At 43.8% G+C, this 27,524-nt stretch overlaps 2 protein-coding genes across 4 annotated transcripts; one reads left to right on the top strand and one right to left on the bottom strand.

The window, feature by feature from the left end:
- Window positions 1–6,008, top strand: LOC115113788 (tetraspanin-3-like). Of its 2 annotated transcripts, none has more exons than XM_029641778.2 (7): window positions 1–103; window positions 2,095–2,286; window positions 2,402–2,476; window positions 2,615–2,716; window positions 2,849–3,001; window positions 3,836–3,919; window positions 4,863–6,008. In XM_029641778.2, the coding sequence occupies exons 1-7, from the start codon at window positions 17–19 to the stop codon at window positions 4,953–4,955; spliced, it is 786 nt and encodes a 261-aa protein (XP_029497638.1). In that variant the 5' UTR covers window positions 1–16; the 3' UTR covers window positions 4,956–6,008. The 2 variants fall into 2 exon arrangements, with proteins under 2 accessions (XP_029497638.1, XP_029497639.1); XM_029641779.2 differs by having other exon boundaries at window positions 65–262.
- On the bottom strand, window positions 5,997–27,524 carry LOC115112777 (proline-serine-threonine phosphatase-interacting protein 1-like). Of its 2 annotated transcripts, XM_065013209.1 has the most exons (14): window positions 27,283–27,521; window positions 24,782–24,882; window positions 24,556–24,630; window positions 20,098–20,132; window positions 19,913–20,019; window positions 19,743–19,805; window positions 14,205–14,303; window positions 11,691–11,736; window positions 11,391–11,470; window positions 10,044–10,142; window positions 9,722–9,818; window positions 9,416–9,506; window positions 8,965–9,166; window positions 5,997–8,094 (listed from the first exon to the last, which is right to left on the bottom strand). In XM_065013209.1, the coding sequence occupies exons 1-14, from the start codon at window positions 27,313–27,315 to the stop codon at window positions 7,963–7,965; spliced, it is 1,260 nt and encodes a 419-aa protein (XP_064869281.1). In that variant the 5' UTR covers window positions 27,316–27,521; the 3' UTR covers window positions 5,997–7,962. The 2 variants fall into 2 exon arrangements, with proteins under 2 accessions (XP_064869281.1, XP_064869282.1); XM_065013210.1 differs by lacking the exon at window positions 14,205–14,303 and having other exon boundaries at window positions 27,283–27,524.

Genomic DNA, 27,524 nt, shown 5'->3' with positions numbered 1-27,524 from the left:
CCGTCGGGTTGTTTTGATGATCTCATCTGCACACGTGACATATCCGCTCTTTTGGCGATTTTGTAGAAGAAGGCAGTGGGGCAGAACCTACCACTGCACTGAGGTATAATAAGAACGGACAGGACAGCCATTTTATTATCATAACAACATCCATGATCCATCCGAAATTACAGTAACATATTTGGATTCCAGCGCAACCATGGGCCAGTGTGGGATTAATTCATCAAAGACCGTCCTGGTGTTTCTGAATCTAATATTCTGGGTAAAATATCACGAACTTGTTTCAAAACATGTATTTGACGCTAGGTAGTCATGGTTGGGATAAATTACAGTACGCAACAGAAATTGCTAACGTTAGTTGCAGCAAAGGGAGGCGTCTGCTAACATTAGCTAGCTCACGTTAATTCTCTACAAAATTAATATGTGGAGCTTTCCAACCATCTTGTCTAGTTTGTTTATTAAAATATACATTATTTCTTAAATGTATGCTTTTGCTGTTATTACAAGCACGGGTAGAACAAGGACAGGTAGCCAGCAGATCCGACCCGTTGGTGGGTAGGACAGCATTCCTGTGTATAAGACACTTTCCATAAATGGCTGCTGTTGCCACATGCTAACTAACATTAGGAAGAAAACGTCTGAACGACTACTAGTTTTAAATATACAATATTCTCAGTGTAACAGTTTGGAAATGGGACAATTCGGAGTACAACGCATTTCTCGTCCCTGGATTAAAGTACATTTAACGAGTTATATCTCGCGCCGGCTTCGCGGTGTCAAGAGACTAATGCAGCTGTGAGCAAGCGTGTCGGATCTGCTGGCTAACGCCGGACAGGCATTTGCCATTGTTGTTACCTCTCGCTTTTAGCTAGCTAACCGTCTGACATTTAATGCTGCAATTTTTTGCATGAAAACCAGCGAGATTGAATGAAATACTGCATAACAGTGGGTAAGACTATATGCACGATTGTAGTTTGTGCGAGTCAGTTTAGCAGAAAACGTATCACCACAGAGAACAATGAAAAACATATTTGGTATCACTGTGAGAAACCTAGCTAGCCTGCTAGCTAACGCCTAGCCGCCATGCGCCGATGTCCCCGACATTTCTTTGCAGTAACAGTGTTTTCACAAGTTAGTATTTCATATTGTTTAGGCCTAACCTCTCACCAATCTCATCTGATAGTAGCCTGACGACTCACACTAAATTATTACGCTGCTATGTCGTTCGATATATACTTTAATTACCGAGAAGAAACAAACGGGCGTAGAGTTTGGCCCGAGCAAGGAGTCCGGCTGGCAATCTGATAGTGCTTGGTAATACAGTGTGCTGCAATGTTCACTTAGCTTAACTTTACATAACTGCGGATTCCCTTTAAAAAAAAATGCAATTTCCAATTGCAGTATAATAGCAAAAAACATAGGACATCACTACACATGTATTTTTCTCTGAAGAAACATAAAATAGCATTAAAGTAAAATAAACAAAAACAAGAAATAAAAATCCCTATACATGAATTGCCAGTGACAACAGTTAAAAGTACCTCAAATAAAAATAGAATGGCAGGGGTTGCAATTGTTGTAAGAATACATAGTTTTTTTTTTTTAAATATTGACTAATTGTAGATATTTGATTAAATATTGGATTTCAAGTAAAAAATATATTCAATTTAAGGACAGATTTCAAGTATTGTTTTTACTTGAATAATAACATATTACATAATCATTCTAAATACATGGGTCATATTAATGAAAAACATTTTTTTAATTACTCAACTCACTCCAAAATAACTTCAGAGTCACACTTTATCACAAAAATGGCATATGTCCTCTTAATAAGTCCATGAATTTAGACAAGTTATTGCAAGGGTATATTTTGTTCAAGTTTTTAAAGTGAAACTGGGGATTCCCTTGCTACACACCAGCAGCTAGCCAGTGACCACATACCAACAGCTTTATGTGTGTTTGTTAAAACAATGTCTCAGTCTGCACAAAATATTGGGTTTTCTTTCTGATAAGCAAAAAAATGTTGGATGTTACATGCCTGACCCACACTCTTTCTCTTGCTCTGTCTCCCTCTCACTGCCCCCTCTCTAGGCTGCAGCTGGAATTCTGTGTTACATTGGAGCCTATGTGTTCATCACATATGATGACTATGACCACTTCTTTGAGGATGTGTACACCTTGATCCCAGCGTCCATTATAATAGCAGTCGGGACTCTGCTGTTTATCATTGGGCTGATTGGATGCTGTGCCACAATAAGGGAAAGCTCCTGCGGACTTACAGCTGTATGTATTGAAAAGCACATGGATACAAATGTCATTTGTATAATGCAAGTAAATGTAATTTCTTATCTTTGGACTAGATATTGAATTGATCATATCTCTTCTCTTTGCTCTGCAGTTTGCTGTCATTCTCCTGCTGGTGTTTGTCACAGAAGTTGTTGTGGTTGTTATTGGCTATATCTACAGAACTAGGGTTAGTATTGGCCTACTGTCTAGTGTCTTATCACACAAAAGCAATAGAAAAGGGTGAATGGGAATGCAGTTTGTTGGAATTTAATATGAATGTTACAATTCTTGCACAGATGAAATTGACATTGTTGCTTGTACTCAGGTGGAAGATCAGGTGAACCACTCCATTCAGAAGGTGTATGATGAATACAATGGCACCAACACAGATGCCCCCAGCCGAGCCATCGACTATGTGCAGAGACAGGTGAGAACAACGCCACTGGATTTATTTCTCCTGACATGTTAAAAAAAAAAATATGACTACAGGTGAGTTTGCAGGTGCCTACAGCAGTCTCTCTTTCTCCCCATCTCTCTCCTACCCTCTCCCCTGTCATAGCTCCACTGCTGTGGCATTCACAACTACTCTGACTGGAGGAATACTCGCTGGTTCAAGGAGTCCAGAAACAACAGTGTTCCAGTCAGCTGCTGTAAACCCAACATCAACAACTGTACTGGAACCATGAGCCGGCCTGGCGACCTCTACCCAGAGGTAAGAGAGAACACGCACACCCAAGCGTTTCCTTTAGCTAGTAAATAGCCCAATGAAAATAAATATGGTCTATAAATGGACCTTTGTAGCTCAGTTGGTAGAGCATGGCGCTTTTAACGCCAGGGTAGTGGGTTTGAATCCCAGGACCACACCAACGTAAAATGTATGCACGCATGACTGTAAGTCACTTTGGATAAAAGTGTCAGCTAAATGGCATTTATTACAAATCCCATTGGCTATGCATGGTGATTGGTTCAGGTTGTTTTTCAATCGCATCATCTCTCTGCTATGCCTGTCTGTCTTGAGATTGCGCTCTCACGAGCGAACTTACAGTATTGTATCAACTGGTACCGGCCCACAAGGTTTCCCGCGCAGTGAGTCTGAAAAGTGTTCACTGTATTTTAAAGAGAATTTACAGACGTCATACAAGTCCAGAAAGGAGGAATATTTAGATTCCTCCTTCCTCCTAATCTAATGCCTAGTCAAGTAGCTTAAAAATGCTGGATACCGTGCAAATCAAGTTAGCTAACTAGCTACCGTACCAAGGATGGAGGCACAGAATTTATTTTTAAATTAACACTGAAACAGGATATTGTGCAAGGAGCCAACGTTCACTTCATAGGCCCTCATTTCTCCTTGCATATTTATTGTAGTCACTTGCATGTGGTGTCAATGAATTGTCAGTGGGCACTCCTAGAACACCATTACCTAACACATGACGCCATTCAAATGGGAATCTATTTGATTTGGTTGGACATTCGACTCGCACATTTCTTTCCTAAAGAAAATACTGACATGCAGACATGTTTTTAATATTTGTCTTTTTTCCTCTAGGGCTGTGAAGCTCTTGTTGTGAAAAAGCTGAAAGAAATCATGATGTATGTCATTTGGGCTGCTCTGACCTTCGCTGCAATACAGGTAAACCAATATAGGCAGGTAGCCTAGTGGTTAGAGTGTTGGACTTGTAACCGAAAGGTTGCAAGATTGAGTCCCTGAGCTGACGAGGTAAAAATCTGTTCCTAGGCCGATATTTGAGTCCTTCTGTAATAACATCTGAACCATGTTTACCAGGTGCATGTTAACTAGAGCTGCAGTAATGTCTAGTAGGCCTTGAGCTGCTGCTGAGAAGCTGACCTGATTGTGTCAAATTGCTTTTTCAATGTTTCAACACTACCTTACGGGGGGACATCACAACATGCGTCCTGCTGACCAGTCACTTCCCTTCTCCTTGTGAGGATAACTTGATGTATTTGTGGAGTCACTGGATGTATAGTAATTATGAAATGCATGTTCAAATGCAGTCTCATGAGTCATAACAATGTAGAACGCTTCAGGTATCCCAAACAGCCACGGTTGCCTCTGGGATGGGGGAGAAACATATCCACCAAAAATGAGTAAAGTGGTAGAAAACTCGTGGTTGAAGCACTTTAGTGGGTTTTAATATAGAGAGCCTTTATTCTCCAGGCATGAAGAGCATTTAAAAACCAGCCCTGATGAAGTCATGCGTCACATTGTGCAGGTGTTAATGCTCAATGTACCCGGTTAATGAAGACTAGAGTGCCTCGACCTGTGCTTTTTTTCTACATTTTATTTTGTAGGTATGATTCTTCTGGTTCTTCTTTTTGTTCTCATTCATTTGAAGAACTTCACTTCACACACCAAGTTCTCTTCAATTAATCGAATCACGTGATGGCATGGCACAAGGCTGGGACAGAAACCCTGCACTACTGTTGCTCTAGGAGCAGGACTCCTGGAAATTCTAGTCTTTCACAAGACGGAGAAGCTGGCCAGTGCACGTGAAACTTTATTCTGGGTGCAGCGATGATGATTATGCTAACTATGCATACTGTTGTACCCGTAGATGCTGGGGATGCTGTGTGCCTGTGTGGTGCTGTGCAGGAGGGGGCACGACCCGGCCTATGAGCTACTGGTCACTGGCGCAACCTACGCATGAGGAGGACACAGGCCCCGCCCGCACCAAGGGCTCCACCAATAAGAATAAAGAAACGAAGCCTCACCTGACATGTCCACAATTTGTAGTTTTCAGTAGTAGTAAGCTCAAGCAAACCTTGCACAGGATAACTATTGGGTATACACTGGTGATTGGGGGGGGAGAATCTGTGAAAATAGTTATTTATTGAACATGCTTTGTACATTTATTTTAATTTTAAATGTTTGTTTTTTTAGACACTATGGAACGCCTAAGGCCAAAGTTGTTAAATGGCGAATTGATGTTTTTCTTTTGCTCATGAAATACCGCCGTGTCTATTTTCTTTTCCCTTTTGGGGCACAAGGGATGATTAGGGGCTCTTTATAGAAGAGAACTACTGCTCAGTGCAATATGTGGAATGTACTCCTGTCTCATGTCATTTTGCACTATGACTAGAGCTCTGGAGGTATTTAAGGAATATTTAATCATGTGAAGATTAGAAGTACCTTTATCTATGAGGGACCCTGTAGTTTACCACTAAATTGTGAGTCAGTCAACCCATCTCCAGTCTCCATTCATATGTAGTGTAGAGGTACTTTACCAGTGTTACCTAAGACCCATGTGTAGATAGAGCTTTGTGTTACAACTTGGTACATATGTAGGTGTTTTCCGACACACATTCTAATACCAAGTATGAAAGGGAAGGGATGAATCTCAATTGTATTTTCTTGATTCCTTGTCCTCTCTCCTTGCCTCCTTTTTAAAATGCATTGCAGGAGAAGATCCAAGTGGAGAAACTTCAGATCTGTGCATTGAGAAGCTGAGGAGGGAAGACATGAGGAATACAATTGAGATTCAACCCTGCCTGGGAATTTGATGTAAACCACCAAAGAATTGGGGCTGTGACTGAGGGAGTCGCGTTTGTTTTGTGTTTTTGTGGCATTGTGTATTATTTTTCAAACGGAAGTTGATATTTAGACTTGTAGCATTGTAGAAAATAATGTGAAACAAAATCATGTAAATAGATTGGGGAGAGGAAAGAACTTTGATTGAAATAAACCTACATTTAAACTAAAACATGTTTTATTGTTCACTGATGAACTGAAGCACCACTTTTCAATGTATCCAAACTAAGGAAACTTCAAAGTAAACATTACATATTTTATCAAATACTAAATAATATATAAAATACAGTACAGCTGTTGGTCTTGATTCAGATACTCTTCTACTTTCTCTTGTAGATCACTTCTCAGGTTGGTGTATACACACATATTTACAATTGATACAGTTTAAAGTTTGACTAGTTTTCTGTATGGTATTTGAGATTCTCTACAGTGCTGTGAAAAAGTATTTGCCCCCTTTCTGATTTTTACGTTTTCATGTTTTTGATACGGAATGTTTTCAGATCTTCAACCAAACCCTAATTTTAGATTAAAGGGCCGGAGATTACAAATGACAACAAATTAATATTTATTTTACTTATTTAATTAATAAAGTTGTACACCACCCAATTTCCCTGTGTGAAAAAGTAATTGCCCCCAACACTCAATAACCGTTTGTGCCACCTGTAGCTACAATGACTGCAACCAAATGCTTCCTGTAGTTGATCAGTCTCACATCGCTGTGGAGGAATGTTGGCCCACTCTTGCATTCAGTACTGCTTTAACTCAGTGACATTTGTGGGTTTTCAAGCATGAACTGCTTGTTTCAAGTCCTGCCACAACATCAAAATTGGGATTAGGCCTGGACTTTGACTATAGGCCATTCCAAAACAAAAAAATGGGATCCATATCATCCAAAAAGTTGATTCAAGTTTGCAAAAAAGCACATGCATGATCATCAAGACTATTACTGCATTGTCAGAACTAGAAGCACAACCATTTCGCTACACTCACATTAACATCTGCTAACCATGTGTATGTGACAAATAAAATTTGATTTTATGTTCTATGGACAGATGAGTCAAAAGTATAACTTTTTGGATAACATGGGTTCCATTATGTCTAGCGAAATCCAAACACTGCATTCTACAGTAAGGACCTTATACCCACGGTCAAGTATGGTGGTAGTGTGATGGTTTGGGGATGCTTTGCTGCCTCAGGACCTGGACGAGTTGACTAAATAGAAGGAACCATGAGTTCTGGTCTGTATCAGAATTCCACAGGAGAATGTCAGGCCATCTGTCTGTGAGCTGCATCTGGGTTATGCAGCAAGACAACGATCCAAAACACACAAGTCGGCATGAAAAGAGCTAAAAAGCAACATATGTTTTGGAATGACCTAGTCAAAGTCCAGACCTATTCCCAATTGAGAAGTTGTGGCAGGTCTTGAAACGAGAAGTTCATGCTTGAAAACCCACACGTCTCTGAGTTAAAGCAGTTCTGCATGGACGAGTGGGACAAAATTCCCCCACAGCAATGTGAGAGACTGATCAACAACGACAGGAAGCTTTTGGTTGGAGTCATTGCAGCTAAATGTGGCACAACTAGTTATTGAGTGTAAGGGGGCAATTACTTTTACACATGGGCATTGGGTGTTGCATAACTTTGTTTATGAAATAAGTATACAATTGTTGTGTTATTTGTTCACTCAGGTTCCCTTTATCTAATATTTGGTTTTGGTTGAAGATCTGATAAAATTCAGTCTAAAAAATTTGCAAAAGTAGAGAAAATCTGAAAGGGGGCGAATACTTTTTCACATCACTGTATGTATGCAGTAGGCCTGTTGGGTGAAAAGACTGACAATCTCTGGTGCAGCATAGACTAATAGTTAATGGGGAACACACTGTCATGACTCATGTTCCAAGTCAGTTCAGTGAGTCATCTCTACTGCTGGAGAATCTGTTACTCTGAAGTCTTGAACCAAGGATCAGAACATCTGAGTAAGAAGCAGAAAGGGGTCCTCATATTGAAGACTACAGTATGTATGGGTGAGTGTGCATGAGTATGTATGTGTGAATCCGTGTACCTGTGTGCATGAGTGTGTGCGCGTGCATGTGTGTGTCCATGCATGAATGTGTGTGTGACTATGTCTAGACTTTGGCCAGGTAGGAGCCAGGTACCAGCCCAACCTGTCCGTTTCTCTCCACTGTCCACCAGCCGTCTTCACTCTGTTCTATCACCAACACCACATCCCCTTTAGACACTGACAGCTCATCTGGGTCCTGGGAGCACAGGGAACACATTGTTAGTAATAGAAGTATGAGGCTTTGAATTACTGTATGGTTCATATACAGTACATACATACAGTATAATACAGATCAGTGGAATAGTTTATGTAAACATGATCCATTAATATCTCAACTAGTTACATGCATGCACGGTTACATGACACGTAACTGTGTGTGCAGGTTTCACCTGTAACTTGACACCTGTAACTGTGTGTGCAGGTTTCACCTGTAACTTGACACCTGTAACTGTGTGTGCAGGTTTCACCTGTAACTTGACACCTGTAACTGTGTGTGCAGGTTTCACCTGTAACTTGACACCTGTAACTGTGTGTGCAGGTTTCACCTGTAACTTGACACCTGTAACTGTGTATGCAGGTTTCACCTGTAACTTGACACCTGTAACTGTGTGTGCAGGTTTCACCTGTAACTTGACACCTGTAACTGTGTGTGCAGGTTTCACCTGTAACTTGACACCTGTAACTGTGTGTGCAGGTTTCACCTGTAACTTGACACCTGTAACTTGACACCTGTAACTGTGTGTGCAGGTTTCACCTGTAACTTGACACCTGTAACTGTGTGTGCAGTTTTAACCTGTAACTTGACACCTGTAACTGTGTGTGCAGGTTTCACCTGTAACTTGACACCTGTAACTGTGTGTGCAGGTTTCACCTGTAACTTGACACCTGTAACTGTGTGTGCAGGTTTCACCTGTAACTTGACACCTGTAACTGTGTATGCAGGTTTCACCTGTAACTTGACACCTGTAACTGTGTGTGCAGGTTTCACCTGTAACTTCACACCTGTAACTGTGTGTGCAGGTTTCACCTGTAACTTGACACCTGTAACTGTGTGTGCAGGTTTCACCTGTGCAGAGTAGTCATAAAACACCATGAAGGTATCATCATCATCATCCTCATCAGTTGTCACTGCAGGCAGGGCAGCTGCAGCTGCAGACTGGAAGCCAGGTATGGATGCATACACTCCATCTGAACTCTCAGGCACTGTTTGACCAACAGGTGGCGCCGCTGGCTCGGAAGTTGAACCCTCACTGATACTCATGGAGAATCTGCACAAATATTTTTCATGTTCCATTCTCAAATATATATGAATGTGTTGATGATGTATAGCTATGAGAATGTAGTGATACAATGTCCATATTAGAATTCCTATGCATTCAACTGTTATTCCAGTGTTACAAAGTGATAGAGCTTGTTTCACAGAAACACTATGGGGTGGTTTCCTGGACACAATTTAGCCTACTCCTCGATTGTCTTCAGGAAACTGCCCCTACGAGTCCCAAGTTCTGCTAACTGACCTTTTCCTGACCCCTCCCCCTCCGAAGCGACCGCTGCCGTTGTTGTCGCCCGTTGGCTCCCTCTCATAGTAGTTCTCAAACACAACGGGGTCTAGAGAGAAGAGGATGGAAGTCCACAGAAATTAAGCATAGGCGTATAATATTTCAAATGGCAAATGTTATTCAGAGGAACTGTTACACTTGAAAAGCAGAGACACACACAGTACAAACCCGTTACAATTACTCTAAGAAGTGTTCGCCATTGGTGCCAATGTTGACAGCAACCCTGGCCCTTCACGCTCTGTCCTGTATTCAGTGAGCTTTTACCTGGTGGGCTTGAACCTGTTGTCTTCATCTCTATGAAACAGTTGTTATCTGCTGTGATGTCACACGTCTCCAGAATATTCCTCACCTCCTCGTAAAACTGCAAAAAAACATTTATCATATTCATGCTCAGTCTTCAAAGAGGCTTAATTGATTTAAAATAGTTCTGGTTGACAAATAGGATGCATTTTGGTTGATCACCAGATACATTGCATGTTAGGCAGTGTAGTACTGGTACTAATAGAGTTGAATGTAGACAGTAGTTCATGGACCCATCCATAATCCATTTGCCTATCGTCTGAAGTGTGGTCATTGTTGAGCTCACCTCGTCGTCTTTGACACATTGCACAGAGAAGTGATTACAGTGGTCCCAGAGGGCACACCTCAGGGTAGTGATGCGGTCCACCTCCTGCTGCTGAAACACCTGGAACAGCAGAGACACACATACAGTACAAACCCTTAATCATCTATCCCTATATATACACACTGAACAAAAATATCAATGTAACGTAAAGAGTTGGTCCCATGTTTCATGAGATCCCAGAAATGATCCATACACACAAAAAAACGTATTTCTCTCTAATTTTGAGCAAAAATGTGTTAACATCCCTGTTAGTGAGCATTTCTCCTTTGCCAAGATAATCCATCCACCTGACAGGTGTGGCATATCAAGAAGCTGATTAAACAGCATGCTCATTACATAGGTGCACTTTGTGTTGGGGGCAATAAAAGGCCACTCTAAAACATGTAGTTTTGTCACACGGTTGGACGCAGTACGTCCAACCGGCCTCACAACTGCAGACAACGTGTATGCTGTCATGAGGGCGAGCGGTTTGCTGATGTCAATGTTGTGAACAGAGTGCCTCATGGTGGCGGTGGGGTTATGGTATGGGCAGGAATAAGCTACGGACAACGAATGAAATTGCAATTTGAATGCACAAAAATACCGTGAAGAGATAATGAGGCCCATTTTTTTTTAAAGATATCTGTGACCAACAGATGCATATCTGTATTCGCAGTCATGTGAAATCCATAGATTAGTGCCTAATGCATTTATTTAAATCGACTGATTTCCTAATATGAACTGTAACTCCATAAAATAAATGACATTGTTGCATGTTACATTTATATTTTTGTTAAGTATACAATCTGGCTCAAAAGCCACTGCATATATTAAGGAGGCTAACCAGACTAAATAGCTTTACAAGCTACTGTAATAGCGGATTCATCAGGCTTACCTGCTCAATCGGTAACATTCAATATTGTGCTTTAAGAGGCATAGACTACACTGTTAGAACAAAAAGGTGCTATCTAGAACCTAAAATGGTTCTTCGGCTGACCTCATAGGATAACCTTTTTTGGTTCCGTGTAGAACTTTCTGTGTAAAGGGTTCTACATGGAACCCAAAAGGGTTCTACCTAGAACCAAAAAGGCATCTTCAAAGGGTTCTCCTATGGGGAAAACCGAAGAACCCTTTTAGGTTCTAGATAGTACCTTTTTGTTCTAACAGTGTAGTCTATTCTGGATGTATGTACATGAGCCACAGGGGGGTGTTATGCTGAGAAATATAGGCCTACTCAGACATACTGCGGAAGGGGGCGTGGTGTGCTGTGGTGTGAGGTCGTCGTTGGGCTAGTAACAGTTGTGGGTGGGTGCAATGTGAAGCTCTAACCTCACACGTGCCCTTGTGTGTTCCCTCCCAGTCCTGACGAACTCTCTCCAGCTGCTCTACATTCAACATGTATTGTTTCTCTGTACAGGTGGAGCACAATAGAGGTTAGGGAATACTTTACATTTATTGCATCCTAAGCACTCTTCTTTACTTGGATTACCATAATAAATACATGTTTTTTAAATAATCAGATCAATGATAATACATTCGTAATGGATTTACAGATTAATTGATTCATTCATCCATTGCTATTATCTCCAATAAAGAAAAGTAGAGTATATTGTATGGTATGATTCAGACCTGCTTCAGTGACGGCTTGTCTGCATTGCTTGGCCTTGTGTTGTACCTGAGAAAGACAGCAGTAGAGGAACTGGTCATGCTCTGAATCAAAACGAGACTGCTAAACAAACAAAAGAGACAGTTCTCCTTTAGAAGAAAATATCAGGATGTGTTCTCTTTACTCTCCTGACTCTCTGTTCCTCTACAGACCTCCATTTTCAGAACGCACACAGAACAAGCATTTCTAGTAAATAGATAACTCAATTCCAGGAATTGCCATCATTTCATTGGACATTCAGTTGCCTTGCATTATAACCAACTCATAGACTCACAGAACCAGTCTAGTTTACAAAAAAAGAAGAAAAAAAAGAGATGTGTAAACTCGGCTCGCTGGTCGTGGTGAAAAAAGTAACACTTCCTATTCTTTCAATGTATTTTTCTGCAAAAGGTGGATGAACTGTTGGGCAAAAGAAAAAAGTGGGTAGAACGTGTTTACTTGTGTTTTCCTCCACTATACCACTGTTTTACTTGTAGTAGGAAAACAGTAGCAAAGGGAACTGTTTCATAGCCTTCTCTGATACTGAGAAATTGAGTTCCAGTAGCACAACAATAACTACAGTGCATTCGGGAAAGTATTTAGACTTTTTCCACATTTTGTTACGTTACAGGCTTATTCTAAAATGTATTAAATCGTTATTTTTGTGTCATCAATCTACACACAAACCCCATAATGACAAAGCAAAACAGGTTTTTACACTTTTTTTGCAAATGTATTTATTAAACAAAAATGGAAATATTACATTTACATTATTATTCAGATCCTTTACTCAGGACTTTGTTGCATCACCTTTGGTAGTGATCACAGACTCAGAGTCTTCTTGGGTATAACGCTACAAGCTTGGCACACCTGTATTTGGGGAGATTCTCCCATTCTTCTCTGCAGATCCTTTCAAGCTCTGTCAGGTTGGATGGGGAACGTCGCTGTACAGCTATTTCCAGGTCTCTCCAGAGCTGTTCGATTGGGTTCAAGTCCGGGCTCTGGCTGGGCCATTAAAGGACATTCAGAGACTTGTCCCGAAGCCACTCCTGCATTATCTTGGCTGTGGGCTTAGGGTTGTCCTGTTCGAAGGTGAACCTTTGCCCCAGTCTGAGGTCCTGAGCACTCTGGAGCAGGTTACCATCAAGTATCTCTCTATACTTTGCTCCGTTCATCTTTCTCTCGATCCTGACTAGTCTCCCAGTCCCTGCCGCTGAAAAACATCCCCACAGCATGATGCTGCCACCACCCTGCTTCATTGTAGGGATGGTGCCAGGATTCCTCCAGATGTGACGCTTGGCATTCAGGCCAAAGAGTTCAATTTTGGTTTCATCAGACCAGAGAATCTTGTTGAATCTTGTTTCTCATGGTCTGAGAGTCCTTTAGGTGGCTTTTGGTAAACTCCAAATGGGCTGTCATGTGCCTTTTACTGCGGAGTGGCTTCCGTCTGGCCACTCTACCATAAAGGCCTGCTTGGTGTAGTGCTACAGAGCTGGTTGTCCTTCTGAAAGGTTCTCCCATCTCCACAGAGAAACTCTGGAGCTCTGTCAGCGTGACCTCTGGGTTCTTGGTCACCTCCCTGACCAAGGCCTTTCTCCCCCGATTGCTCAGTTTGACTGGGCGGCCAGCTCTAGGAAGAGTCTTGGTGGTTCCAAACTTCTTCCATTTAAGAATGATGGAGGCCACTGTGTTCTTGGGGACCTTCAATGCTGCAGAAATGTTTTTGTACCCTTACCCAGATCTGTGCCTCGACACAATCCTGTCTCAGAGCTCTACGGAAATTTCCTTCGACCTCATGGCTTGGTTTTTGCTCTGTCAACTGTGGGACCTTATATAGACAGGTGTGTGCCTTTCCAAATCATGTCCAATCAATCAGTTGAATTTACCACAGGTGAACTCCAATCTAGTAGGAACATCTCAATGGATGATCAACGGAAACATGATGCACTTGAGCTCAATTTCGAGTCTCATAGCAAAGGGTCTGAATACTTGTAAATAAGGTATTTCTATTTTTATTTTTTATACATTTGCAAACATTTATGAAAACCTGTTTTTGCTTTGTCATTATGGGTTATTGTGTAGAGACTGATGAATAAAACATATAATTTAATCCATTTTAGAATAAGGCTGTAACGTAACTAAATGTGGAAAAAGTGAAGGGGTCTGAATACTTTCTGAATGCACTGAATAACTAGGTGTATTACATGTGTATAATTGCAGGGTTGGCAGTGGTGTTACTTTCTCAGACTGGTTTGGTGTTGTGGCTGTGTGTTTTTATAGTTCCAGGGTTTGGGGAGGTGGTGTTACCTTCTCAGACTGGTTTGGTGTTGTGGCTGTGTGTTTTTATAGTTCCAGGGTTTGGGGAGGTGGTGTTACCTTCTCAGACTGGTTTGGTGTTGTGGCTGTGTAATTCCAGGTATGGGGGATTACAATACTTTCTCAGACTGCTTGGGGGCTGTGTGTTTATATAGTTCCAGGGTTTGGGGAGGTGGTGTTACCTTCTCAGACTGTTTTGTTGTTGTGGCTGTGGTGCTCCTGTCAGCAAGCTGCTCTGCCTCGTCTGCTTCTTTACATTTCTGCTCATAGGACTTCTTAGACTGGAGATGGACAGAAGAGACATTCAGGGAATCATCATTGAAGCAGCCACAGTGGTCTGTGGAGTCATGTTTTATGTAACAATCAATTAAAACAGTAGCCATGTTGGATCTCTGTAAAACTGTATGCAACTGTATGCAATGTCAAAATGGTGAATGGTGCAGTCCTCACTTAGCAGTTTAAGCAAACATTTAGGTCAATATGTATTTCTGGCTTCAGATTGGTTGTTTCTTGTACAGGATAATCAGTCTTCACCACTTTAGCTCCATTTATGTCACTCTGCCATTGGCTCTTGTCACTTGTCTCACCACAGAGTAGCCTAACGATGTAGCTAATCTATTCGGTATGTAATTGCTCGCATAGAGAATAGGGTTATATAGTGCCTTCGGAATGTATTCAGACCCCTTGACTTTTTCAACATTTTGTTGCGTTACATCCTTATTCTAAAATGGATTAAATAAAAAATTAAATCCACATCAATCTACACACAATACCCAATAATTACAAAGTCAAATCATGTTTGTAGATTTTTTTGCAAATGTATTAAAATTAAAAAAACTTAGTCAGACGCTTTGCTATGAAACTTGAAATTGAGCACAGGTGCATCCTGTTTCCACTGATCATCTTTGAGATGTTTCTACAACTTGATTGGAGTCCACCTGTAGTAAATTCAATTGTTTGGATATGAGTTGTAAAGGCACACACCTGTCAAATAAGATCCTACAGTTGACAGTGCATGTCAGAGCAAAAAACCAGGCTATGAGGTTGAAGGAATTGTCTATAAAGTTCTGAGACAGGATTGTGTCGAGGCACAGATCTGGGGAAGGGTACAAAAATATTTCTGCAACATTGAAGGTCCCCAAGAACATGGTGGCCTCCATCATTCTTAAAAGGAAGAAGTTTGGACACTAAGACTCTTCATAGAGCTGGCCGCCCAGCCAATCGGGGGAGAAAGGCCTTGATGAACACCCCGAGAGCTTCTGGTCAGCGGGGTGGTGGCACCGGGATCCTCATCTCTCCCAAGTGGTCATTCTCTCTTTCTCCCCTTACCCATCTGTCTATCGCCTCCTTTGAATTCCATGCTGTGACAGTTACCAGCCCTTTCAAGCTTAACATCCTTATCATTTATCGCCCTCCAGGTTCCCTCGGAGAGTTCATCAATGAGCTTGATGCCTTGATAAGCTCCTTTCCTGAGGACGGTTCACCTCTCACAGTTCTGGGCGACTTTAACCTCCCCACGTCTACCTTTGACTCATTCCTCTCTGCCTCCTTCTTTCCACTCCTCTCCTCTTTTGACCTCACCCTCTCACCTTCCCCCTTTACTCACAAGGCAGGCAATACGCTCGACCTCATCTTTACTAGATGCTGTTCTTCCACTAACCTCACTGCAACTCCCCTCCAAGTCTCCGACCACTACCTTGTATCCTTTTCCCTCTTGCTCTCATCCAACACTTCCCACACTGCCCCTACTCGGATGGTATCGCGCCGTCCCAATCTTCGCTCTCTCTCCCCCGCATCTCTTCCCTCTGCTCAAACCTTCTCCAACCTATCTCCTGATTCTGCCTCCTCAACCCTCCTCTCCTCCCTTTCTGCATCCCTTGATTCTCTATGTCCCCTATCCTCCAGGCCGGCTCGGTCCTCCCCTCCTGCTCCGTGGCTCGACGACTCATTGCGAGCTCACAGAACAGGGCTCCGGGCAGCCGAGCGGAAATGGAGGAAAACTCGCCTCCCTGCGGACCTGGCATCCTTTCACTCCCTCTTCTCTACATTTTCCTCTTCTGTCTCTGCTGCTAAAGCCACTTTCTACCACTGTAAATTCCAAGCATCTGCCTCTAACCCTAGGAAGCTCTTTGCCACCTTCTCTTCCCTCCTGAATCCTCCCCCTCCTCCCTCTCTGCAGATGACTTCGTCAACCATTTTGAAAAGAAGGTCGACGACATCCGATCCTCGTTTGCTAAGTCAAACGACACCGCTGGTTCTGCTCACACTGCCCTACCCTGTGCTCTGACCTCTTTCTCCCCTCTCTCTCCAGATGAAATCTCGCGTCTTGTGACGGCCGGCCGCCCAACAACCTGCCCGCTTGACCCTATCCCCTCCTCTCTTCTCCAGACCATTTCCGGAGACCTTCTCCCTTACCTCACCTCGCTCATCAACTCATCCCTGACCGCTGGCTACGTCCCTTCCGTCTTCAAGAGAGCGAGAGAGTTGCACCCCTTCTGAAAAAACCTACACTCGATCCCTCCGATGTCAACAACTACAGACCAGTATCCCTTCTTTCTTTTCTCTCCAAAACTCTTGAACGTGCCGTCCTTGGCCAGCTCTCCCGCTATCTCTCTCAGAATGACCTTCTTGATCCAAATCAGTCAGGTTTCAAGACTAGTCATTCAACTGAGACTGCTCTTCTCTGTACCACGGAGGCCCTCCGCACTGCTAAAGCTAACTCTCTCTCCTCTGCTCTCATCCTTCTAGACCTATCGGCTGCCTTCGATACTGTGAACCATCAGATCCTCCTCTCCACCCTCTCCGAGTTGGGCATCTCCGGCGCGGCCCACGCTTGATTGCGTCCTACCTGACAGGTCGCTCCTACCAGGTGGCGTGGCGAGAATCTGTCTCCTCACCACGCGCTCTCACCACTGGCGTCCCCCAGGGCTCTGTTCTAGGCCCTCTCCTATTCTCGCTATACACCAAGTCACTTGGCTCTGTCATAACCTCACATGGTCTCTCCTATCATTGCTATGCAGACGACACACAATTAATCTTCTCCTTTCCCCCTTCTGATGACCAGGTGGCGAATCGCATCTCTGCATGTCTGGCAGACATATCAGTGTGGATGACGGATCACCACCTCAAGCTGAACCTCGGCAAGACGGAGCTGCTCTTCCTCCCGGGGAAGGACTGCCCATTCCATGATCTCGCCATCACGGTTGACAACTCCATTGTGTCCTCCTCCCAGAGCGCTAAGAACCTTGGCGTGATCCTGGACAACACCCTGTCGTTCTCAACTAACATCAAGGCGGTGGCCCGTTCTTGTAGGTTCATGCTCTACAACATCCGCAGAGTACGACCCTGCCTCACACAGGAAGCAGCGCAGGTCCTAATCCAGGCACTTGTCATCTCCCGTCTGGATTACTGCAACTCGCTGTTGGCTGGGCTCCCTGCCTGTGCCATTAAACCCCTACAACTCATCCAGAACGCCGCAGCCCGTCTGGTGTTCAACCTTTCCAAGTTCTCTCACGTCACCCCGCTCCTCCGCTCTCTCCACTGGCTTCCAGTTGAAGCTCGCATCCGCTACAAGACCATGGTGCTTGCCTACGGAGCTGTGAGGGGAACGGCACCTCAGTACCTCCAGGCTCTGATCAGGCCCTACACCCATACAAGGGCACTGCGTTCATCCACCTCTGGCCTGCTCGCCTCCCTACCACTGAGGAAGTACAGTTCCCGCGCAGCCCAGTCAAAACTGTTCGCTGCTCTGGCCCCCCAATGGTGGAACAAACTCCCTCACGACGCCAGGACAGCGGAGTCAATCACCACCTTCCGGAGACACCTGAAACCCCACCTCTTTCAGGAATACCTAGGATAGGATAAAGTAATCCTTCTCACCCCCCTTAAAAGATTTAGATGCACTATTGTAAAGTGGCTGTTCCACTGGATGTCTTAAGGTGAACGCACCAATTTGTAAGTCGCTCTGGATAAGAGCGTCTGCTAAATGACTTAAATGTAAATGTAATGAAAACCTGCTCCAGAGTGCTCAGGACCTCGGACTGGGGTGAAGGTTCACCTTCCAACAAGACAACGACCCTAAGCACACAGCCAAGACAACGCAGGAGTGTCATTTAACATTACATTGTGTGTCTTTGGGACAAGGCTCTGAATGTCCCTGAGTGGCCCAGCCAGAGCCCGGACATGAACCCGATCGAACATCTCTGGAGACACCATAAAATAGCTGTGCAGGGACGCTCCCCATCCAACTTGACAGAGCAATTAGCCGGCTGGTTAAAACCGGCACTTTTACTATAACGTTAATTAATGTGCACTGTCCCTGTAAAAATAAATAAACTCAAACTCAAACTCCCCATCCAACCTGACAGAGCTTGAGAGGATCTGCTGAGAAGAATGGGAAAAACTCCCCAAATACAGGTGTGCCAAGCGTCATACCCAAGAATACTCAAGGCTGTAATCGCTGCCAAAGGTTCTTCAACAAAGTAATGAGTAAATGGTCTAAATACTTATGTGAATGTAATATTTCAGTTTTTTATTTTTAATACATTTGCAAAAATGTGTAAAAAAACGTATTTTTCTTTGTCATTATGGGATATTGTGTGTATATTGATGAGGGAAAGAACACAATTTCATCCATTTTTGAAGTCAAGGGTTCTACCTTCCGAAGGCACTGTATACAAGATGTTATACAGGGTGTAAGTATTATATGCCTAAGTTTATATATATTTGAGCAATAAGGCCCGAGGAGATGTGATATGTGGACAATATACCACAGCTAAGGACTGTTCTTACCCTCTATGCAATGCGGAGTGCCTGGAATACAGCCCCTTAACTGTGATATATTGACCATATACCACAAACCCCCGAGGTGCCTTATTAATATTTTATAAACTGGTTACCAATGTAATTAGAGCAGTAAAAATACATGTTTTTGTCATACCCATGGTATACGGTTTGATATACCAGCCATCAGGGCTCAAATCACCCGGTTGAGCATAAATCATGGGACTATGAGAGGTGAGATCCGTATTGATACAGACCAACATTTTCATTTTCAAGGCCTGTGTTACCCTACCAGTTCCCCACTATAATAGGGCCAAAGTCTGTGGTTGGTGTGTGGGTGTGAATGTCTATACTTTGTTTCCTACCCTCTTCCTCTTGCAGAATTGCACTGTGATGTATGTTCTCTCTTGGGTAGCTCACCCATCTCTGAGAGGTAGCTGGGTCTACTGGGTGTAATGTCAGCCTTCCTCTTTTCTGGGTATGAACTCTTACACTGCACTCTAGAAAAGGGTTATTTGGCTGTCCCCATAGGAGAACCCTTTTTGGTTCCAGCTAGAACCCTTTTGGTTTTCAGGTGGAATCCCTTTGGGTTCAATGTAGAACACTCTGTGGAAAGGACACTCTGTGGACTTACAGGAGCAATTATGGTTAAGTGCTTTGCTCAAGCGCACGTAGGCAGATTTTTCACCTAGTCTGCTCTGAGATTCAAATCACTGACCTTTCAGTTACTTGCCCAATGCTCTTAAATGCTAGACTATCTGCCACCTGTCTCCTATGGGGACATCTGAAGCGCCCTTAAATTCTAGATACCTTTTTTTCTAAGCGTGTGGATAAAGTCCCACTTTCAGACTGTTCTATTACCTTCTGTGTATGTACCTCTGTACTTAAACTGACTTACTAAGTAAGCATGTAATTCCCTGAGTAAATAGTATGCCTACCTCCATGGTCTTCTTGTATAAGGACACCTTCATCTTCTGAACTTTCTCCATAATCCCCTCAAACTGAACGAGGATTAACAACATGGTTGAAATTTACTGGCACGTCATAAATACAGGTTTTCAAAATGTATTTTCAAAATGAAATAAGCACTCAATAACACATTTCAAACCTTCCTCCTCTGTTCTTTCTGTCGCTCTCTGAATGTTTCCATCTTCTTGATCTCTTCCCGTAACATTCCGGATAGCTGGATATGCAGATTCCCAATGTTTTCAATTTCTGTCAAAGAAAACAGTTATTTTAGTAAACTGTCATTGGGCTTTGTTGTGAGAGATGCAGTAGACAGGATAAACTTACGTGTTTTAAGTTGATCAAATGAGGCTTTCAGGGTGCTGAAAAAATAGGAATGATGCATTTATCAATAACAGGTAGTGTAGCATACTAAATACTAGTTAAACACAGTATGCATAAACAGATTGCCAAATCACTGCATACAACTGTATCTAGATATCAATGACTTGTCATGGTTCCACCTGTCACCAGAGGGCAGCAGAGACCGTCCTAGAGACATTAACGACACTCTGGTGTGTCCATTTTATTCATTATGATTTCCCTGTTAAAAGAGGTGTGTTTTCTGTTGTCCTTTGCAGAAGCTTGAATTGTTTACCGTGTGCGTTTGTTTCCTGAGTGAGTTTTTGAGAATTAGTGTTGGTTGTTTTTTCATGTGTACTGTGATCCTGCGGCTACTGTTTCTCAGTAAAGTAAAGTATGTTTATCCTTAACCACTGATTCCTCGTCTGGTCTCTTCTCTGCACCTGGGTCCAACCTCACCACATCACAGAAAGCTTCTGCACCAAACATGGACCCAGCAGAGAACACTCAGATCAAGAATGTTGTAACCCACCAAGGAGCACTGCTGAAGCGGCAGCAAGAACAACTCTCCCAAATATCAGAGACCCTCCAGGCACTTACCGACTCCCTCCAAACACAGTCCAACCTCAACCCAAGAGGGGCCAATGTCCAAGTCTCATCGCCCAGTGCTACAGATGTCGCCATAGTTCCTCCAGGGAACCTGCACCGGGAACCCAAAATCGCAGCCCCCGAGCGGTATGACGGCCACCCGGGAGCATGCAAGGGGTTCCTACCTCATTCAGTGTTCTCTGGTGTTCGAGCTACAGTCCTCCTTGTTCCACACCGATCGGCCATGATCGCCTACATCATCTCTCTACTCTCGGGCAAGGCCCTGGCGTGGGCAATGGCAGTGTGGGAACAGCAGCCACCAACCTTGCAGCTCCATATTAGCCTTCATTGCTGAGTTACAAGTCTTCGACCACCCAGTCGGCGGAAGAGAAGTGGTCAACCGACTGTTCAACAAGGGGCCAGACCAGTTGCTGACTTCGCCATTGAGTTCCACAACCTTGCCTCCAAGAGTGTGTAGAATATGGAGGTCCTGGAAACTGCTTTCCATCAGGGTTTGTCTAACTCCAAGGATGAAATGGCCTATCGGGAACTGGGAGAGGACCTTGAGTCCCTGATAATACTGGCAATCATTATCGACAACCGCCTCGAATGCATGAGACAGCGCCTTTCTGACTCCACCCCAGTATCTTGGTTTCCTGAGCACCTTAAGCCCCCCAAGCCCAGAATTGAGAAGCCCATGCAGCTGTGACCCACACGTCAAAGTCCACAGGTGCGTGAAAGGCGCATCTGCGACGGCTGCTGCCTCTACTGCGGAGGTTTCGGCCATCTCCGTGCTATATGTCCAGAGCTGACGGGAAACGCCAGGACAAGGGGAGACCCTGACGAGCTGTGCAGCTACCTCTCAGTCACCGTCTGTCACTACTCGCAACCCTCCACTGGGACAACCGTCAGCACCAGAATCAAGCCTTCGTGGACTCCGGGGCCACAGATAATTTTATTGATCAGGACTTCACCAGATAATTACCAATCACCTGCGTGAAGTGTCCCATCCCTCTGCAGATTCAAGCCCCCAATGGATGGCCCATTTGCTCCGGTCAGGTGGAATATCAGACCAAGCCCATTCTACTGCAGGCTGGGGTGAAACACTCAGACTCTTAGTTTTCTGCTCCCTAGAAACCCCCTTATCCTAGGGTACCCCTGGCTAGCACCACATAACCCACTATTCTCCTGGTCCACGGGACACCTACTAGACTGGGGTAAGGACTGCCAGTCTAAATGTCTAAGACCCCCACCAAGAGCCTCGCCATGTCCTCCAGCATCCATTGAAGTCCACGACTTCTCCGCTCTCCCTCCTGAATACTTCGACCTCCCGGAGGCCTGCAGTAAGAGGCAAGCCGCCACCCTTCTTCCACATCGTTCATACGACTGCCATAGAACTCCTACCCGGCTCCACACCTACCCAGGGTCATCTGTACTATCTCTCAACCCCTGAAGCAGCAGTCATGGACAATTACATCTGGGAGTCGCTAGAGGCAGGTTTCCTTAGCCCCTCTACATCCCTAGCTGGTGCAAGCTTCTTCGTGGGTAAGAAGGATGGAGGCCTGCGTCCTTGCATCGATTACAGAGGGCTGAACTGGATTACGATCAAGAATCGTTACCCTCTGATGTCTTGGAGTTGGCCCAATTCTTCACCAAACTGGACCTCCGCAACCCTTAAAATCTGGTGAGAATCAGGGAGATGAGTGGTAAACTGCCTTTAACACCTCTAGTGGACACTATGATTATTTCATCATGCCCTTTGGATTATCCAACTCACCGGCAGTCTTTCAAGCATTGATCAATGACACTCGAATCGGTTTCTCTTTGTTTACCTCAAAAACATCCTAATCTTCTCCAAAACCCTTCCAGAACACATACTGCACGTTCACCAAGTCCTGAGATGCCTCCTGCAGAGTCAACTATATGTCAAGATGGAGAAGTGTGAGTTCCACGTATCCCCAGTTTCCTTCCTGGGCCACATTATGTCTACCACAGGCATCCAAATGGACCCCCAAAAGGTTGAGGCGGTCGCCCACTGTCCCCGTCCCACCTCACTCAGGCAGGTCCAGCAGTTCCTCGGGTGAAACTATTTTTACAGGTGTTTTATACGCAACTTTGGTGCAGTGGCAGCGCCTCTCTCGGTCCTAACCCGCATGTCAATTTGCCCAGCGTCGTCCGGGTTTGGCCGGGGTAGGCCGTCAGTGTAAATAAGAATTTGTTCTTTTTTTTATTTTATTTTATCTTTATTTAACCAGGCAAGTCAGTTAAGAACAAATTCTTATTTTCAATGACGGCCTAGGAACAGTGGGTTAACTGCCTGTTCAGGGGCAGAACGACAGATTTGTACCTTGTCAGCTCGGGGGTTTGAACTTGCAACCTTCCAGTTACTAGTCCAACACTCTAACCACTAGGCTACGCTGCCGCCCCCTATTTAACTGACTTGCCTAGTTAAATAAAGGTTACATAATTTTTTTAAAGTCCCAGACCCGTTTTTACTACACTCCCGAGGTTGAAATAGCATTCATAGAGCTTAAGGGATGTTTCACCTCTGGACCCATCCTCCTTCATCCTGATCCTACTCTGCCCTTTGTAGTAGAGGTGGACGCCTCGGACACCGGAGCAGGGGTGGTCCTTTCATAGCAGAACGAAGAGAACAAGAAACTGCACCCATGCGCCTTTCTCTCCAAGTGGTTCTCGCCAGTGGAACGCAACTACGATGTAGGCAACTGTGAGCTCTTGGAAGTTAAGTGGGCCCTTAGGAACTTGGTCTCCATTTAAGAAGCCAAGAGGTTGAACGCTCGCCAGGCTAGGTGGGCTCTGTTTTTTTAACAGGTTTGATTTGACACAAGCCTATCGCCCGGGATCCAAGAATCAGAAAGCAGGTGCCCTGTCCCGCCAACACGATACCTCTAACGAGGAGAGGGACTCTGGACCCATCATCCACAGCTCCCGCATTGTGGACTCTGTGATATGGAGTATTGAGACCACGGTCCGACAAGCCCAGACACGAGAACCTGACCCAAGGCGATAATGATTTCCCTGTTAAGAGGTGTGTTTTCTGTTGTCCTTTGCAGAAGCTTGAATTGTTTACTGTGTGCGTTTGTTTCCTGAGTGAGTTTTCAAGACTTAGTGTTTGTTGTTTCAAGTGTACTGTGATCCTGCGGCTACTGTTTCTCAGTAAATTATGATGTTTATCCTTAACCACTGATTCCTTGTCTGGTCTCTTCTCTTCGTCCAACTTTACCATGTCACATGACTGGCTAATTAACAATGGTGTAAAGATGAACTGTGTGAACAGGAAACTGGATTGAGGATGCTCACACAGGAAACTGGATTGAGGATGCTCACACAGGAAACTGGATTGAGGATGCTCACACAGGAAACTGGATTGAGGATGCTCACACAGGAAACTGGATTGAGGATGCTCACACAGGAAACTGGATTGAGGATGCTCACACAGGAAACTGGATTGAGGATGCACACACACACACATTTTCTCTCTCTCTCTCTGTTGGAAATGATTCCACGAGGGCTAGAATGTGTGACATAATGGCATTGTGTGCCACTACTGAACCCTGTCTCTATCATTATTATGTTCTAAAAATACCACTATTATTCTATTGACTACCTATTATATTGCCTGTGAAGTGGTTGTGGCATATAAGCAAGTAGCAGGTGCGCCACGCCAGGTAATGTCAAATGATTTTTAAAAACAACAACAACATTACATTAGATTTCGGCCAACGTCCCCACCAATGTTATTTGTATCTGTTATGACAGCATTTTGGCTAACTTGTGCATAGTAGGTATTATGGTCCAAACATATCATCTCTATGTACGTAACCAGCCATTTACCTGATCTCTGTCTGCCCCCCAGCTTTACGTGCTATTGTCACCAGATCCTTCCCATACCTCTCTTCTGCCATGGCCCTGTAGACAGACAAACAGGCAGACTTAAAAGTTTTGTAGAGTGTCGACCAATCTTTGAGTTGTATGAACATTCCGATTCGGTGTGCAATCACTGCTGACCATCCCTGCGTGCATTTTGTATGAGGTTTTAATGACGTCAGAGAAACCCTACCTCATCTTCAGCAGTTCCTCCACATCTTTGCACATCCGCCTGCCATCACATAGTCTCTGAATCAGAACCTCATAGCCCTGATGATTAGTGAAATCAACTCCCTACAGAGAGAGAAAGAGATGTGTTGTAATCCAGTTACACAACAATAGTTACAAAATAAACGTTTGACTCAAACTGCCCAGTGGTTTGTCTCTGTATTTAGTGGCACATACTGAACAGTTAGATTCCACAGAAGTTGGAACTTGTTTAGGGATTGGTTCCCATAGAATGGGGTCTAGTGTCTTTACAACATGGTATATGAACCTGGTGAAATTCACAAAGCATTTAAGATTGATTTTACGTTTCACTGAAATGTGCATTGCGTCATAACTTGTTACTGTACTTACAAACAGGCAATATAATCAGAGGACTGTCCAGAGGACCATAGAATATTCACTTTGAACAACTTTTAGTTGCAGACAGTATAATAGAAACCCATTTAATATGTTATATTTCATGTCTGAAGATGACAGGTAGATTATCAACTGTTGCCTTGGATGCAAATCTATCTGGACAATGAGAGGGCTAAATTCGTAACCACCGTGAGCAGGAAGGGAGCCATAGCAATCAACGCCTCAGGGAACATCTGTGCAAAAATACTATGATACCTCACAAGTTAAACAGAATATAACAGATGTGGAAATTGTGGTGAAAGCACAGTGCCTATCCTACAGTGACTATCCTACAGTGCCTATCCTACAGTGCCTATCCTACAGTGCCTATCCTACAGTACCTATCCTACAGTGACTATCCTACAGTGCCTATCCTACAGTGCCTATCCCACAGTGCCTATCCTACAGTACCTATCCTACAGTGACTATCCTACAGTGTCATAAGGTGAACGCACCAATTTGTAAGTCGCTCTGGATAAGAGCGTCTGCTAAATGACTTAAATGTAAATGTAAATGTACAGTGCCTATCCTACAGTGCCTATCCTACAGTGCCTATCCTACAGTACCTATCCTACAGTGACTATCCTACAGTGCCTATCCTACAGTGCCTATCCTACAGTGCCTATCCTACAGTACCTATCCCACAGTGCCTATCCCACAGTGACTATCCTACAGTACCTATCCTACAGTGCCTATCCTACAGTACCTATCCTACAGTGCCTATCCTACAGTGACTATCCTACAGTGCCTATCCTACAGTGACTATCCTACAGTGCCTATCCTACAGTGCCTATCTTACAGTGCCTATCCCACAGTGCCTATCCTACAGTGCCTATCCTACAGTGCCTATCCTACAGTGACTATCCTACAGTGCCTATCCTACAGTGCCTATCCTACAGTGCCTATCCTACAGTACCTATCCTACAGTGCCTATCCTACAGTGACTATCCTACAGTGCCTATCCTACAGTGCCTATCCTACAGTGCCTATCCTACAGTGATTATCCTACAGTGCCTATCCTACAGTGACTATCCTACAGTGCCTATCCTACAGTGACTATCCTACAGTGCCTATCCTACAGTGCCTATCCTACAGTGCCTATCCTACAGTGACTATCCCTACAGTGACTATCCTACAGTGCATATCCTACAGTGCCTATCCTACAGTGCCTATCCTACAGTGCCTATCCTACAGTGACTATCCTACAGTGCCTATCCTACAGTGCCTATCCTACAGTGCCTATCCTACAGTACCTATCCTACAGTGCCTATCCTACAGTGACTATCCTACAGTGCCTATCCTACAGTGCCTATCCTACAGTGCCTATCCTACAGTGATTATCCTACAGTGCCTATCCTACAGTGACTATCCTACAGTGCCTATCCTACAGTGACTATCCTACAGTGCCTATCCTACATTGCCTATCCTACAGTGCCTATCCTACAGTGACTATCCTACAGTGAATATCCTACAGTGCCTATCTTATAGTGCCTATCCTACAGTACCTATCCTACAGTGCCTATCCTACAGTGCCTATCCTACAGTGACTATCCTACAGTGCCTATCCTACAGTGACTATCCTACAGTGCCTATCCTACAGTGACTATCCTACAGTGCCTATCCTACAGTGCCTATCCTACAGTGCCTATCCTACAGTGACTATCCTACAGTGCCTATCCTACAGTGCCTATCCTACAGTGCCTATCCTACAGTACCTATCCTACAGTACCTATCCTACAGTGCATATCTAAGGGGTTAGCAGTAAGAGTTGAACCCAGACCTTTCCAGCTTTCCCACAGCACTCAGTTCAGTTCCAAATTTCATTGGCATGTTATTACTGTGGACATCATATTCTGTCAGACAACTGTCACATTTTAGAAACCTAACGCTGTTTGCTTTAAAAGGCTCACTACACGTTCAAGTCTGTAAATGGTTGAGAATGAACAAAATACTAATATTTCTGGATAGAGAGATTTTAAATGAGTTATCAGTAGACTATCTAGTTATATCTAGTTACACACACCAACACAGGACAACAAGAGACAATGGTAGTAGACTGAGGGAACTTACCCAAAAGGCATCTTTATACAGCAAGGGAGTCATTCTGTGTTATACATGCACTTCCTCAAAGTTGAATGTTAATATCCTCTTTATCAACGTTTACAAAAACATAAACCACTTAAGTTTAACAGATTCCTTACTGAGATAAAAAAATATATATATATATATATGTAGATATATATGAAGGACAACTCCAGAATACCTCAGCTGTTATAACTGCAATATCACTGTTGAACTTTGCATTGGGCTTG

Source organism: Oncorhynchus nerka, linkage group LG28, assembly GCF_034236695.1.
Source record: "Oncorhynchus nerka isolate Pitt River linkage group LG28, Oner_Uvic_2.0, whole genome shotgun sequence".
NCBI lineage: Eukaryota > Metazoa > Chordata > Actinopteri > Salmoniformes > Salmonidae > Oncorhynchus > Oncorhynchus nerka.
Note: the sequence above shows the minus strand (reverse complement) of the source record. Positions and strands in the feature narration are given on the sequence as shown.